General features: G+C 39.5%; 1 protein-coding gene across 1 annotated transcript in view; it reads right to left on the bottom strand.

The window, feature by feature from the left end:
- LOC134794204 (transferrin) overlaps positions 1-17,778 on the bottom strand; it is a 57,567-nt gene that overhangs the window by 12,294 nt on the left and 27,495 nt on the right. Inside the window, exons 6-10 of the mRNA XM_063765950.1 lie at positions 16,621-16,778; positions 15,690-15,894; positions 3,794-3,962; positions 780-906; positions 136-320 (exon numbers count right to left, since the gene is read on the bottom strand). Coding sequence (XP_063622020.1) covers positions 136-320; positions 780-906; positions 3,794-3,962; positions 15,690-15,894; positions 16,621-16,778 — 844 coding nt within the window. The remainder of the gene's footprint in view (positions 1-135; positions 321-779; positions 907-3,793; positions 3,963-15,689; positions 15,895-16,620; positions 16,779-17,778) is intronic.

Below are 17,778 nucleotides of genomic sequence, written 5' to 3'. Positions count from 1 at the left end.
TACATCTTTGTAGCATTGGTGTGCGTATACACATCGCAATTTCCTCACTATCTCTGTTTTATTCCCTACTTTACCTATTGCTGCTTCTCCTATGAACCTATTACCCCAATTGTTGTCAGATTTTGTTAAACTTACCTCTTTCCCCTCAAATCCTCCATCTTCTGGAACGAAGAACTCTTCTTCACAACAGCCACAGCATACTTCGGTTTCTTGTCCTCCCCATACACCTCATGGAAGACTGGGTGAAGGTTGTATTTCTTCGCAGCATGTGCCACCTTCATGTCGTCGACTGCGGCGAGCTCGGAGCCGTTTTCTTGGACCTGTGTAATTGAATTTTATCTATGGGTCTTCTTCTTCTATCTAGCGTTATCCCGGTCTTTGCCAGGGACCGCTTTCCTACTTGCTTTCCTCCACTTTGCGCGATCCTGGGCGTCGTCTCGTGTGAGCCCGTTCACGCCATCGAGCCATCGCTTTTTTGGTCTGCCTTGGGGTCGGGTATATGGGTATGCTCTCAAAAATACAAAGTAGAGTTAGACCAAGATAAGTTTGCTAGCACAGACCGTGCAAGTGTTATTTAAAAGTCATCATTTCATAGAAGATTGACGTTTAAAATAACACTTGCAGAGTCTGGGCTATCAAAATCGCTGCCTCAATAATTTTTAAATTCTTTTCATGCAAAATTTTCCCCGGTTGCACCGAACAGATGGTCACCGTTTTTTAACTTTTGTTGTATGTGAAGTTTCATAGCTAGGCAAATTTTGCTATGTGTGTTTACATACGCTTTTAAGGCAGTCCGCTTCAGAGGCCTCTTGAGTACAATCGAGCCTGGGACGGATGTCGCGGCTGAATGCAAACGTCGACATGGTTCGACATTTGGCGAGCGCCACGTTCGATGTCACACACAGTCTGAAACAAAGATTAAAGATTAACCTTTCGTAAGGTAAGGTTTATTTAGGTACACTCGCCATCATATATATCGGAATCAAGGCGCTCACAAATATCTGAACACACCTCTATTGTTAAGGCGTTAGAGTGCGTGTTCAGATATTGTGGACACCTTGGCCGCTGCGATATATCTGATGGCGATTGTTCAATTCAAAGTTCAGTCGAACGACGTATGCATGAATGTGTGAGTCAAATGTTTGTGGGTGACGGGAAATTAGTGTTTTTGCTTATCAAAATAAAAGTTCGTACAATATTCGCATCGAAACTACCGAAATAATGCAAGTGACCCCTACAAAACCTGGCTTTCTTCATGCCACTTTTCCCCTATAGGATTTTGATTTAAACAAGCTGAAGAAGAAAGTTTAAAGGATGAACTTCTCAAAGAAGGACTGCGACTCGTAACTTAACTGTTCCGTGTGAACTGCAACTCCTATATCTTCGAACTGTTTTCCAAACTAGTCTGAAAAGTTACAAACTGTCACGTAGACTACGTGCACAATGAAATTGAGTCTTTTTTTAACAATTCCCGTATTAAGAAACAATTCTGATTTTTCATTATAAATAGTGGAGTGTAACATAATATGGCCCACTAGCCGGCTTAGCACAGGAGCACCGCCTGCGACAGTATCTTTACCTATGTTTTTTTTCTCACTGTATTAATTTTATTAGAGACCAATCAGTTTTTGTAATTGGAAGTTTACGTTGTAATAGTCACTAAGTCCTGTTTTTAAACAGCTTGCCAGTTTACAATTCTAAAATTCTAAACGGTGAAACAAATACCGAAAAAAATGGCTATCTACTTTAGATTCTCTAGCGTAGCATTTATCTACCTCACTTTGTATAGTTATTTATAGCGTTCGCACACCCATTTACTGTCTCAAAACTGTCAATAAATATTGCAGCAATTTGTTCCGACATTGAAAAGGGGTGATAAAAACATCTTTTCAGCCGATCCGCCCGTTCACGATACGCATACGGAATACGCTCCGACTCTGTAAAAGCCTCAGGCAATTTGAACGTTATGTGTATGTTATTAGATTTCAAATTGGATTTGAGGAAATACCTCGAGTATGTCAATAGGGCGAAAGGTTAAAAGGTTAATGTGAAGCTTTAGATCTTCAAGTTTGCGTTGGACAAGCTAGGGGCGCTTGTGAAACTTCAAGTTATGAACGAGTTTGAAGTTGTTTGAGACTTTGGGCAAGTACTGTGTTAGTGAAGTACGTTTCCGTTTAAAATGTGATGGAAATTATTAGTTACCGCATTTAGAACTTTATATGTTTTAGAGAGGAGTTAATTTGAAAAATCTTACGACGTTGTGCCCGAAGGGCCCACACACACATTATCATAACACACACTTAGCTGCGTGTTGTTAACTATTTTACTTAAGTACTTAAGTTTATTTCCAAGTTGTACCAATATAGTGCTTATTAGGATAGGACTAGTTGAAAAAGCTCTGTCAGTTAATTTGCCCACCTACGTGTATCTGGAGAATTAAGTACTTACACTATTCATCTGAGTCTGCAAGCAGTGCTATGACGCCTATATGACACAATCAAGAGGTCCGTTAAATGTTCTATGGGGCTATTCATAAATTACGTCATTTCAAATTAGGGGGGGGGGGGTCTGGACATCGGATGATGGTAGCATGACGTAGGAGGAAACGGGGTCATTAGAAGCATGATTTATGGATGATTTTAGGGTGGGGGGGGGTCAAAAATCGATGACGTAATTTATGGACAGCCCCTATGTGGTCGTGTAGAGTCAGTCCATGAAAAGTCTGCAGCGGATTTGATAACCCACGCAGTGCACGTGTTATGTTAAACGTCAAACTTCTATGAAATTATGACGTATAAATGACACTTGCACTGCGTGGGCTATCAAATCTGCTGCAGACTTTTCTTGGTTCGACTCTATCAAAGAACCGAACAATTTCATAAGAGAGAGAGAGAGAGAGAGAAAAGAGAAAAAAATAGAGAGATGGGCAACGACTAGGAAGAACAAATATATAGGTAAGTAGGTACCTTGACTACTGGCTCCGGTGCGCCATATGTCCTCTCACGATGACTTCGGTGTAGTTAGCTTTCTTCAAGTACGTTGCGGGCGCGATGGGAATGTTGTCAGTTACATGATGTATCGTCTCTGATAAGCCTAGCACGAATACTAGCATCAACTCTTAAACATAGATGAACCTTATACCTTTGCAATAAGCCTGAAGAATAGTTTCATGATGGTACCTGACTATTGGCTCCGGCGGGCCGTGTCCCCTTTCAATGACTTCGGTGTAGTTGGCTTTCTTCAAGTACGTTGCGGGCGCGATGGGAATGTTGTCAGCTACATGATGTATCGTCTCTGGTAAGCCTAGCACGAATACTAGCATCAACTCTTAAACATAGATGAACCTTATACCTTTGCAATAAGCCTGAAGAATAGTTTCATGATGGTACCTGACTATTGGCTCCGGCGGGCCGTGTCCCCTTTCAATGACTTCGGTGTAGTTGGCTTTCTTCAAGTACGTTGCCGGCGCGATGGGAATGCCAGCTAAATGGTGTATCGTCTTATAAGCCTAGCACGTATACTAGCATCAGCTCTTAAACATAGAGGAACCTATATCTTTGCAATAAGCCTGAAGAATGACTTCATGATGGTACCTGACTATTGGCTCCGGCGGGCCGTGTCCCCTTTCAATGACTTCGGTGTAGTTGGCTTTCTTCAAGTACGTCGCGGGCGCGATGGGAATGTTGCCAACTACATGATGTAACGTCTCTGATAAGCCTAGCACGTATACTAGCATCAGCTCTTAAACATAGATGAACCTTATATAGAAGAATAGTCAGTTTCATGATGGTACCTGACTATTGGCTCCGGCGGGCCGTGTCCCCTTTCAATGACTTCGGTGTAGTTGGCTTTCTTCAAGTACGTTGCCGGCGCGATGGGAATGTTGTCAGCTACATGATGTATCTTCTCTGATAGGCCGAGCACGTTGGCGAACCAGTCTGGCAGAGGCTTACTGGCGGCTCCTGGCGAAAAACGGGATTTGTATAAAGTGTTTTAGAGTCCGTCCACGCTGTCGCACGCCAAGTTTTACGTGAAGTACCGATCCATCCTTTGTTTGGATTAGATAGATAGATATATAGATAGAATAGATAGAATACCTACTCTTTATTGGCACACCTCAGTAAAAAGATACAAAAGAAAAGAACAATTGATTAAATGTAGAGGCAGACAACAGGCGGTCTTATCGCTAAAGAGCGATCTCTTCCAGACAACCTTTGGGTAGCGGAAACAGAGAAATAATCGAAAAAGTAGGTGTAGGTGGGATTAGGTATGTTTATTTTAATGTAAATATCTGGGAGACCGAGCTTTGCTCGGAAAACATAAAAACTCAAAAATGCGCGTTTTCCCAGAGATAAGACCTAGCTAGATCGATTTTTCGCGATATCCCCGAAATATATAAATAAATATACAAGAATTGCTAGTTTAAAGGTATTAGATTTACATATTAATATGTATGAGAGGATATCAATTGTGTTATCAACTTATGGTAGAATTAATGCTTACCCTATAATTAGATTCAACGCTGTCTAGTTGAATATTAATCCGTAGACTTAAGGCCAAAAGCAGTTGGTACCGAATTTGGCCTTAAGTCTTCCGAATAAAATTCAAAATCGTATGTACATTTTTATAAGTACCTTGTACGAATATTCCAGTGGACAGAGCACCAATATCAATACTTGGACATCTGCAAACCAGACGACCTTGCATGCAGGATGCAGGTTTCACTTTTAGTCGAGTCAATAGAGATAATTAAATAATGATTCACTTTCGTCATGTTAAAATCACTTAAAAAAACCGGCTAAGTGCGAGTCGGACTTGCGCAAGAAGGGTTCCGTATTCCGTACCATTACGCAAAAAACGGCAAAAAAATCAAGCTTGTTGTATGGGAGCCCCACTTAAATATTTATTTTATTCGGTTTTTATTATTTGTTGTTATAGCGGCAACAGAAATACATCATCTGTGAAAATACGTTTGTACTTATGTCACCGTGGTGACAGACAGACGGACAGACAATCGGACAGACGGACAGTGTAGTGATGGAGTCTTAGTAATCCCGTTTTTACCCTTTGGGTACGGAACCCTAAAAAGGAAAATAAAACGACAAAAGTGACGAACAAGCGACATTTAAATATACCTACAGTTGCCATCAGATATATCGAGGCAGCCAAGGTGTTCACAAATATCTGAACAAAACCTTTATCAAGACGTTAAAGTGCATGTTCAGATATTTTTGAGCACCTTGGCCGTTCTGATATGATGGCGACTCTACGATTCACACTGAAAACGCATCTTGTATTTTTCCCGCGTAAAACCGGTTTTTAAGAAAATTACTACTGTCCGACCGAAGGTTCGGTTTCGGTTTCGGCCAGTTTCGGCCAAAAAATCATGTTTCGGCTGTAGTTTCGGTTTCGGCCAAAAAACGGCCGAACCTTTCAGCCGGGCCGAAACTTACGAAATGGTACTTCGGACAAACACCAAAAGTTGGGGAATAAGTAGGACAACAATATTAATACATACCTACATATACTGATTCATGTATAGGTACAGAAATTAATAGTCCGGTGGCCGGCTGCATGAAACAAACCTCATCAAAAAATAGAATATACCTACCCTGTAGAGGTACCTGACATTTAGTAGCTTCCAACGCACTTGGTCGGCCTAGGCTTAACCTGGCAGATTTTGTACAAATGGCAAAAACGTTGGACAAAAATTCATCAAAAAAAACCTCATCGAAAAATAGAATGAAACTTGTATGGTAGTATACCTGACCTTGAGGACAGTAAAAAAAAAGTGGTCGGCCTCACCTTAGCCTGGCAGTTTTTGCAGTCCGACCAGATTTATTGGGTCACGTGAGAGCTACAATTTACCTCATCGAAAAATAGAATGAAACAAACTGATTATAATAGCTAAAATAAGCCTGTTGACGTATGTCTTGGTCGGCCTCACCTTAACCTGGCAGTTTTTGCAGTCCGACCAAATTTATAAAAAAAATCATCAGAATTTTTTTATCGAAAAATCGTATGAAACTGGTATGGTACGATGGCTGCCTTTGAGGACAGTAAAAAAAAAGTGGTCGGCCAAATCCTGTGTTGGCAGGTTCCTGTGTCCGACCAATTTTGTGGTACCACGTGAGAGCTACAATTTTACCTCATCGAAAAATAGAATGAAACAAACGGATTATAATAGCTAAAATAAGCCTGTTGACGTATGTCTTGGTCGGCCTCACCTTAACCTGGCAGTTTTTGCAGTCCGACCAAATTTATAAAAAAAATATCAAAATATTTTTATCGAAAAATCGTATGAAACGTGTATGGTACGATAGCTGCCTTTGAGGACAGTAAAAAAAAAGTGGTTGGCCAAATCCTGTGTTGGCAGGTTTCTGTGTCCGACCAATTTTGTGGTACCACGTGAGAGCTACAATTTACCTCATCGAAAAATAGAATGAAACAAACGGATTATAATAGCTAAAATAAGCCTGTTGACGTATGTCTTGGTCGGCCTCACCTTAACCTGGCAGTTTTTGCAGTCCGACCAAATTTATACAAAAATCATCAAAAATTTTTTATCGCAAAATCGTATGAAACTTGTATGGTACAATAGCTGCCTTTGAGGACAGTAAAAAAAAAGTGGTCGGCCAAATCCTGTGTTGGGAGGTTCCTGTGTCCGACCAATTTTGTGGTACCACGTGAGAGCTACAATTTACCTCATCGAAAAATAGAATGAAACAAACGGATTATAATAGCTAAAATAAGCCTGTTGACGTATGTCTTGGTCGGCCTCACCTTAGCCAGGCAGTTTTTGCAGTCCGACCACATGTGTAAAGAATAATAATTTCTATATTGAAAATATGGTTTCTTCGCAGCTTGAACTTAACTTAATAATGCTAACTGAAAAAAGTCATAAGTAAATGAGTCCATGGAGGTCTTAGAGGGCTTTAAAAAAAAAAAAAAAACATTCAGTTCAAATTTTATTCATAAATCTATCTAATATCTAAATAACATTTTCTAACTACTGACGTGGTTTCAGAGTAACACTTACGTTGAGATGATGTCTCACAGATGTCAAAAATAAAAAGGTTTTCAATGTTTTCATCGATTTTTGACAAGTTTTGAATCGTATATCCTACTTTTCCACTACAGATAGAATGAGGAGGCATAACTGACATTTTATCACGCCAGGTGGCGCCTCCATAGTGGAGATGCTGTCACTGTCAAATCACATACATTGTTTCCAATAAATTGTAAACATTCTCCTTTTTTAACCGACTTCCAAATCCCAAAGGAGGAGGTTATCAATTCGGTTGTATGTTTTTTTTTCTCCACAATACTGCAATAGTGTGCGACAAATTGTGGAAATATACCTATAGGATCTCCCTTTTTTCCCAAGGACCCGATATGCATAAATCGGTGAGAAAAAGCTTTGAGTACCAAAAACTAAGGCAAATGACAAAGACCGTTTGTGTAGGCTGCATTTTAAGGAAGATAAATATTTTGGAAAGAGTAAATACACAGGTAAGCTAAGTTTTAACGAAGTAGTACATAATTTAGGGCATAATGGCTTGGCCACACGTGCTGTATTCCATACGCATCATGACTTTGTGTACCTATCTGATGGGCGGGCGTATATGAAACGCCTTCTTGTACATGCAGGTGATCCCGGTATACACCAAAGCTTAGTTTTCCATCGAACACTTGTAATATAAGAGGAAAAACTGCACGTGAGCCTTCCAAAATTTTAATAAACGGTAAAATACACAAGATAACCTCACATATATTAAGTAATTTGCATCAAATCAGCCTTTTTTCCATCAACTGTAGCATTTCTCCTTCGAAGCTCGGTTTGTAGAAAAGAAATTCCCACCTTTTACCAGTGGTAACTACTGGGAATAAAAATACCCAGTAGGTACCACCAAACCGAGTTGGTGGTAACTACTAGGAATTTATTTTTTCCCAGTAGTTCCCAGTGGTAAAAGGTGGGAAAATAATTCCCAGTAGTTACCACTGATAAGAACTTGGTGGTAACTAGTGGGAATAACCCTTTTATTGTTAATAATTACTGTTAATCATAATCATCTTCGGAGTCGAAGTCTGACGAACTTTCCCCAGACTCCGACTTATCTATTGTTATCGCAAAGGCGTTATGTGTCCTTCAAACCATTTGATCTTATACATTTCATCTCTTAATGTCCAGCCACAATGTGTTGTATCAAATTTGATGCAAGTGGATTCTGCCGCACACTGCCACATTGAATTTATGAAAGCCGTCCGTAACAAGCCATACGTCAACAGGTTTATTTTAGCTATTATAATCCGTTTTTTTTTCATCCTATTTTCGATGAGGTAAATTGTAGCTGTCACGTGGTACCACAAATTTGGTCGGACTGCAAAAACTGCCAGGCTACGGTGAGGCCGACCAAGCCATACGTCAACAGGTTTATTTTAGGTATTATAATCCGTTTGTTACATTCTATTTTTCGATGAGGTAAATTGTAGCTCTCACGTGGTACCACAAAATTGGTCGGACACAGGAACCTGCCAACACAGGATTTGGCCGACCACTTTTTTTTTACTGTCCTCAAAGGTAGCTATTGTACCATACAAGTTTCATACGATTTTGCGATAAAAAAAATTTGATAATTTTTGTATAAATTTGGTCGGACTGCAAAAACTGCCAGGTTAAGGTGAGGCCGACCAAGACATACGTCAACAGGCTTATTTTAGCTATTATAATCCGTTTGTTTCATTCTATTTTTCGATGAGGTAAATTGTAGCTCTCACGTGGTACCACAAAATTGGTCGGACACAGGAACCTGCCAACACAGGATTTGGCCGACCACTTTTTTTTTACTGTCTTCAAAGGCAGCCATCGTACCATACCAGTTTCATACGATTTTTCGATAAAAAAATTCTGATGATTTTTTTATAAATTTGGTCGGACTGCAAAAACTGCCAGGTTAAGGTGAGGCCGACCAAGACATACGTCAACAGGCTTATTTTAGCTATTATAATCCGTTTGTTTCATTCTATTATTCGATGAGGTAAATTGTAGCTCTCACGTGACCCAATAAATCTGGTCGGACTGCAAAAACTGCCAGGCTAAGGTGAGGCCGACCACTTTTTTTTTACTGTCCTCAAGGTCAGGTATACTCAGGGTTGGGCAAAATACTGGCTTCCACGTATTTCAAATACAAATTAAAAAATACATTTTTAAAAGTATTTGAAATACCAAATACAAATTACTTTGGTGACGGGTATTTGAAATACAAAATACAAATTACAGTGTTTAAAATAATGTATTTCAAATACAAAATACAAAATACCTTTCAATTTTTTTGTTTAATCATTTAGTTTTTTTAACGAATATCCTTTCCTAAAAACTTATAGGGTCATTGCGCTAGTTTTCGTCCACTTGACGAGATTTGAATATAAACCTACATTGCTGCACAAATTTGGACTGATTTCAATCCTTAATGTCGAAACAATATCTGTCTACATATCAAAATTATGGACCAGACCAGGACTGGTCCATAAATTCAAAGTCGCTCAGCGAGCTACGGAAAGGGCTATGCTCGGAGTCTCTCTGAGGGATCGTATTCGAAATGAAGTTATCCGTCAGAGAACTAAAGTCGTCGACATAACCCACCGGATTAGCAAGCTGAAGTGGCAGTGGGCCGGTCATATTAGCCGTAGAACCGATAACCGTTGGGGTAGACGAGTTCTCGAGTGGAGACCGCGCATCGGCAAACGTAGCGTAGGACGCCCTCAGACTAGATGGAGCGATGACCTTCGCAAGGCGGCTGGCAAGAGCTGGTTCAGAGTTGCCGCAAATCGTGCTCAATGGCGTGCAATAGGAGAGGCCTATGTCCAGCAGTGGACGAGAGTAGGCTGATGATGATGATATCAAAATTATATTTCGCAAATAGTAAATTAAAAATGAAATATATTATTTGCTAATCCGTCAAGTAGTCTAAAACTAGAGCATGGACGGAAACTACTGCAATGACCCTATACCCTGGCTGTTGAAGAAAAGTTCCGCGCAGAATAGCTCGCGCATTGTATTTGCCCTCGTACAAGTCGTACATTATATTTAAATAAACGTTCCATTTTAGGATTATAGAATTTAATAAAATGTATTTTGTAGAAATGTATTTTGATGCTTGAAGTATTTGAAATACAAAATACAAAATACATGTGAGTGCAGTATTTGAAATACCAAATACAAAATACTTTTCCAGGTAGTATTTGAAATACAAATACAAAATACAAAAATGTATTTCAAATACGTATTTCAAATACATGTAATTGAAATACTGCCCAACCCTGGGTATACTACCATACAAGTTTCATTCTATTTTTCGATGAGGTTTTTTTTGATGAATTTTTGTCCAACGTTTTTGCCATTTGTACAAAATCTGCCAGGTTAAGCCTAGGCCGACCAAGTGCGTTGGAAGCTACTAAATGTCAGGTACCTCTACAGGGTAGGTATATTCTATTTTTTGATGAGGTTTGTTTCATGCAGCCGGCCACCGGACTATAATTGGTTTATTATAAAACACAATTCCACTAATGAGAGCGCCACTGGACGGTCGACGCAGTCTTAAGAGGCTGTCAATACCTATAACGCGCACACTGTCTAATTGTATCGGAGTGAATGAGATAGCACTGTCGCACGTAGCCGTTGGCCGAGTATCAGCTCGGCACGAGTCGAACGATGTCTTTTTCGCTCTTATTCACTCATTTTTCTATCTACCTCTAATGGCAAATTTAGCGAGGCTAAAGGCTACGCTCAACTAGTGCCGCAAAGTTGATTTTCTCAATAGTTAATATTTTGCGAAGCTGAACAGCTGACTATTGATTAGAACGAAGAAAAAACCCTTAAAAGTGTCTCCAGTACAGTTTTTCATACGAATGCTCGACCTTAGCCTCACTTTTTACCTCAATTTACCATTGGTCTGTGTTCCACATGTCCTCTACTTAGCTTAGCCTTTGGTCTCGCTGCGCCATGCTCGGCCTGCGGTCTCGCTTTTTAATACAATGGACATTGGTTGGAGTCTGTGCTTAACTACTTATCCTGAAGCCTGAAGCACGGCTTTGACTTCGCATGAAAGTTCGCCTCATCAGTTCGTATCACGGGGGCACTTCGGACTTTTAGGCCCAGGGCTATAACCGCGAAAATCGAAGTTCGCAAATTGCGGGCATTTTTCTCTGTCACTCTAATTACGCCTTCATTGGAGTAAAAGAGAAAGATCCCCGCAATTTGAGAATTTCGGTTTTCGCGGTAGCCCCTCAGGTGAAGATCGGTACCCGGCCTTGCGATATTGTTAACAAAAAATTTCGCGCTCGCTGCGCTCGCGTTTTTGGTTGGTTTTTTGGTTGACCCTGTATCTACATATTAGCTTGACTGGTGAATGAATAGAGTTAGACCAAGAAAATTCTGCAATGATTTTGATAGCATACGCAGTGCTACTAGTGCAAATGTTATTTATACGTCATAATTTCATGGAAGTTTTGACGTTTAAAGTAACACTTGCACTGCATGTGTTATCAAAATCGTTGCAGAATTATCTTGGTCTAACTCTAGTAATTTTCTTAAAAAACTGCTTAAGTAACATCAATTTCAAGGACATTGGGTGTTGTCAGCCCCATAATATGTGTGTAAAAGCGGTTTTATGACATTTTTTAACGATTTTAACAAGTCTACAAAAGTTTCGGTTTCGGTTTCGGCCGAAACTAGAGCCAAAGCCGAACATTCGGTTTCGGTTTCGGTTTCGGCAAAAAAACATGTTTCGGTCGGACACTAAAAATTACGTACAGCGTACAGTACAGAGGTTTTATTAGGTAAAACGCATCTTACCGACCTTTCTGAGCCCAAATGGCAGCCGCTACATGGTAGCTCGCTCCGGTCGGTGTAAATCGTACGTGAAGGATGACTCACGTTAAACCGGCACGTGTCCGGCCCGGAGCTTCTGGCGCTTACTTTTCTATAGGGCTTGCAATCCGGATATCCGGATATCCCTTTTATCCGGATATCCGTACAATTTAGTATCCGGATTTAGATTAAGTTGATATCCGGATAAAATGGATAATTCGAATAACACAATTTTTAAGAAAACTATTTTAAAAACGTTGAGAGTTATAATGTAAACCACGTTGTCGGTTGATTTTATTTATTTGGATACATTTTTACGTTATTAAACTGTTTATTCATTACTCCTTGATTACCGTCTACTCCCTTATTTCCACAATCGTATGCAGATCGACCTAGCTCCGTAAAAGTAACTTTGAGTGTACGAGTACCGTGTTCCTGTCAAACATTACGTGACGTGATGCACTGTCATTATTGTTAGCGTCCGAATACATTATTAACAAAGTGCGAACAGAACTAAAATGAGTCCAACGGAGGAAGACTTCGGTTGATATTAAACTGCCGATCAAATGCAGTACGGTTTAGCAGAATGATGAAGAAGGTTTTAGCATTTTGTATTTGAATAAATATAGAAGAGGAAAAATGATCGGCCACGTGCTACGACACGACCACTTCATCAGAAACATCATAGAAGGCAAAATAAATGGAAGGAGGGGGAGGGGAAGACCAAGAAAGAGTTATATGAGCCAAGTAAAGGAGCATGAGGGGCCGTGTCGTACCAGGACATTAAGGGGCTGGCTTCGGATCGACCAAGGTGGAGAAAACTTCATCACGCTGCACCGACAAGAGCCCAGCTCTTAAATTGAATGATGATGATTTGAATAAATCTGTAATGGAAACCTTGATTGACTTTAAATGCAATGTAAAATCTCAACAATAAGAGACTGTTCTAACAGTTAGAAAATGTTCGATTCTCTTATAGATTCTAGAATATTATCAAAAACTCTACCAAGAAATGAATTTCGCAGCGCAGACTGCCAATATTAAATGGAGGGTTGAAGTATCGCCATAACATAGTAAATTATTGCAAATATAGTTTGTGTCACCCGTTCGACCATATCTAATCAAGCAATCAAAGCTTGTGTAAGAAATCTTTGCCGAAAATTATTTTAGTTCTTGGTGAGTATAATTTTTTGCCTAATGGCATTTTGCCATTATCACGTCACGTGGCAACTCAACACAATAACTCGTACCAACTTAACTAACCTAACCTAACCTCACGGTTACATCAGCTGTATGTTTGCACTTGCACATCAACTTAAAAGCATCGGCGAAAAGGTAGAACGCCAAAAATAGCTTAAATACTTGCTGTTACATAGCCTTGTAAACGTATAAAATTGTATTATATTACACTTTTTATTGAGTTCATGAGAGATTTCTTAAATAAAAAGTAAGTATTCGAATTATCCGTTTTATCCGGATATCCGGATAGTAAAATAATTAATATCCGAAATATCCGCATCCGAAAACTGGGCGGATATTGCAAACCCTACTTTTCTATGACATGACAGGCGATCATGTGATGCTTTCCATAGAAAACGATGCGCCGGAAGCTCCGGCCCGGTCTAACGTGATTTAATTACGTGAGTTATTCTAATTCTTGTATACCTACCTAATTACATAAACTACTACGACATATTTGCTGTCACAGGTGGAACGAAAATCTGGCCCGGTCTAACGTGATTTAATTACGTGAGTTATTCTAATTCTTGTATACCTACCTAAATACATAAACTACAACATATTTGCTGTCACAGGTGGAACGAAAATCTACCACGGTTTGCATGTCTATATCGAATTAAATGTTTTGTTTGAAATGACTACAGAAAATCGTCCGAGCCGAATGGAGTATTGCGGCACCAGACAAATAAATTAAACCTAGACATCCACAGGTAGATGAACCTATTTACTTGGTTTATTTCGTCATGCAGCGTAGACGAATATTTTTATTTTGTCTCTTGATTGTAAAATATGCTACTGAAGTGCTGAGGTTTGTGTTAGTTATTTTTTAATCCGTCGCGAAGTAAATATAAATGTGTTTGGGTATTTATTGTAAGTGAAACCGTTTTTAAACTTGAATAAAAGGGTACCTTTATAATTGCAGCAAAGCGAATGGTCTCGCACCCTTGATAACAAAATACCTCAACAAAATTAGAAATAATTCTAATCTAAATCCAAATATGACTACACAGTTGGATAATGATCCTAATAAAACCTCTGTAATGTACCTAATTTTCTTGTTGAAACCTTTGTAGGTATGTGCTGACCTTCTACTTATTTCTTCAAATTATACTACATATATCCAGGGTTGGGCAGTATTTCAATTACATGTATTTGAAATACATTTTTGTATTTTGTATTTGTATTTCAAATACTACCTGGAAAAGTATTTTGTACTTATTTGGTATTTCAAATACTGCACTCACATGTATTTTGTATTTTGTATTTCAAATACTTCAAGCATCAAAATACATTTCTACAAAATACATTTTATTAAATTCTATAATCCTAAAATGGAACGTTTATTTAAATATAATGTACGACTTGTACGAGGGCAAATACAATGCGCGAGCTATTCTGCGCGGAACTTTTCTTCAACAGCCAGGGTATAGGGTCATTGCAGTAGTTTCCGTCCATGCTCTAGTTTTAGACTACTTGACGGATTAGCAAATAATATATTTCATTTTTAATTTACTATTTGCAAAATATAATTTTGATATCATCATCATCAGCCTACTCTCGTCCACTGCTGGACATAGGCCTCTCCTATTGCACGCCATTGAGCACGATTTGCGGCAACTCTGAACCAGCTCTTGCCAGCCGCCTTGCGAAGGTCATCGCTCCATCTAGTCTGAGGGCGTCCTACGCTACGTTTGCCGATGCGCGGTCTCCACTCGAGAACTCGTCTACCCCAACGGTTATCGGTTCTACGGCTAATATGACCGGCCCACTGCCACTTCAGCTTGCTAATCCGGTGGGTTATGTCGACGACTTTAGTTCTCTGACGGATAACTTCATTTCGAATACGATCCCTCAGAGAGACTCCGAGCATAGCCCTTTCCGTAGCTCGCTGAGCGACTTTGAATTTATGGACCAGTCCTGGTCTGGTCCATAATTTTGATATGTAGACAGATATTGTTTCGACATTAAGGATTGAAATCAGTCCAAATTTGTGCAGCAATGTAGGTTTATATTCAAATTTCGTCAAGTGGACGAAAACTAGCGCAATGACCCTATAAGTTTTTAGGAAAGGATATTCGTTAAAAAAACTAAATGATTAAACAAAAAAATTGAAAGGTATTTTGTATTTTGTATTTGAAATACATTATTTTAAACACTGTAATTTGTATTTTGTATTTCAAATACCCGTCACCAAAGTAATTTGTATTTGGTATTTCAAATACTTTTAAAAATGTATTTTTTAATTTGTATTTGAAATACGTGGAAGCCAGTATTTTGCCCAACCCTGCATATATCCCGGTTGTCGTATGTATTTCAGCCCTCTGCGTCACATGCAAGCACCAGGCATCCAGGCAAAGCAATTTACCTTCAACCATTTTCCGTTAATGCAGCTTTCAAGAATTTTAATCCCATTTTAAACTGTTTTGTGATTTTTTTAATGATTCTTCATCAGATATATCGGAGCGGCTAAGGCGCTCACAAATATCGTCTAAACTGAGCCTCTATTGTCAGGGCGTTAGAGTGCGTGTTCAGATATTGTGAACACCTTGGCCGCTCCGATATATCTGATGGCGATACATACCAGCAGCAGCGAGTTGCTTTATCTTCTCCCTCAGCGGCGTCAGACTGGCGGTCACGTCGTTATGCCCCAGCAGGCCTTGCCAAGGCCGCGCCGCCCATGAGCAGGCCTTCTCCCGGATCGGAACCTTGGACCCGTCCGCACAGAGGTACGCGAACTCGTCGGGGTTCTCGGAGGACTGGCTGGCTGGAATGGTTCCTACGGGTAGCTGAGGACAAAACGGTGGGGTTTATGGAAGTAGTTGAGTTTATGTACAAACAGCAACACTCTTAACTGTCCATCGGTGGACCTATGTCTTTTGTATTAAGGATGGTAGAAGCGATTATATAAGTACAGCCTGTGGCCTGTAATACGAGCAAAAAATTAAACTGTAGGCTGTACTCCTCATACTGACCAACATTTGTTCAGCAACTTTTAAAAATAACTTGTGGTTTGATTTTTAATACACTTTAAATTTTATTCTAAGACGCAATGTATTGCGAATTTTGTTATGTTTAAGGCGTGACAAGCAACGTCAATCACAATGATATGGCGTGGCGATGGTGTCCATTGAAGATAATATTTATTTTGTATGAAAAATAGGGACTCTAAATACTTCATAATTTTTAAAAGTTGTAGAACTAAAGTGTCACCGTTTGGGGAGTACAATCTATGTTTTAATTATTTGCTCGTGTTACAGGCCACAGCCGGTATATTTCTTTAACAACTACGACGGTGACGACTGATCAAATAATCCGGTTGATATATTTTCAAGGAACCGACGAACTGGTCTGTGAGGAGATTAGGGGATGCAAAGGATGTCTTTAGTTTCATGAAGGTTATATAATGATCTTAGTCCATTCCATGGTATTATATTCTCTGATTCCATGCCTGTAGGGTACTCATGTTAGACAAGGCTAGGTAGGTAAGTATAGTACCTAATTTGTTCACTTACCCCGAAGAATTTGCGCACGTATATGACCTTGGTAAAAGCCACCTGTCCACCATTGTGTGCCAAGCACCGTAAAGCCCCCTCATATCCACTGAAGTTGTCAGGATAGTCGCAGATTTCTGGGTGTTCGCATAACGCACATAGCTGGCTGTATTGGGCCTCTGTAACAAGGATACTTATAGCAAAGTGTACGTCGGAGCTTTCGCTTTTGAAAAAGGATTTTTCTTATAGATTATAATATCAGTTAGGAGTTGTGGTGGCGTTGGTTGATTGTGAGCCACAGAATTATCACTGACTTTCAGAAATATATTGAGTTCAGTTTATTTTTTCGACACTGACTCTTATTTTCATGGGCTTGGAGTTGTCATGGCAGCAGTCATGGACTCATGGTTTGTCAAGTAGGTATATTTCCCATTTCACATAAAAGGTGCGTTTCAACCCTTAGCCATATGTAGTTCTCGAGAAACATACTCGTATTATTGACCAAATTTTATAATCAGAACTTCCCGAAACATAAGACCAAGATCAAATCAAATCAACTCAAAATATTAAAACAACAGAATGAGCAAGTTGCGGAAAATTTCCTCAAAGTTTTTAGTGATTTCTTATTGGAAACGGAAAGTTTCTATCTCCAGACAAGATTCCGAAACTTTCCCTTGTATAAATTTCGCAATTTTGGTAATTTTCCAGCCGCACATCAGGAAGTATGACAAACAATTGTTGATGGTCTTTCAAGTGACATCGTTCAATATGAGTCCTACCTACATTATCATCTCGCTAAAGGTTGAAAAACATCCTGTATTAAAGGTTAATTCAGTTTAATATGTGCCTAGCGAGATCACACCGTAACGAGGCTACGCAGAATCATGCCCCAGACACCCATAAAGTTTACTCCGGGAATTCCGGGATATACGACCGGAACTAAGAATTACCTGCCGCTATTTTTAGACAGGCTTAAGTTACGTACAAGGCTGTGGTTATTGCTGTACTAAAAAGCTGATTATCCGCCTGGGGCCTATAAATCGTCAGTGATTAGGTACCTCTTTTTATTTCTGTGTGGGGCTTGCAAAGTGACTTGCGCTCATTAAGCTTATTATCCAGTAGGTACCTATACTTACGAGTTTTGGCACCCATTTACTTAACATGCTTTCGGCATTGAGA

The sequence above is a fragment of the Cydia splendana genome, chromosome 10, assembly GCF_910591565.1.
Source record: "Cydia splendana chromosome 10, ilCydSple1.2, whole genome shotgun sequence".
In the NCBI taxonomy this organism is placed as follows: Eukaryota; Metazoa; Arthropoda; class Insecta; order Lepidoptera; family Tortricidae; genus Cydia; species Cydia splendana.
The sequence above is the reverse complement of the archived record's forward strand: the minus strand, read 5'-3'. Positions and strand labels throughout refer to the sequence as shown.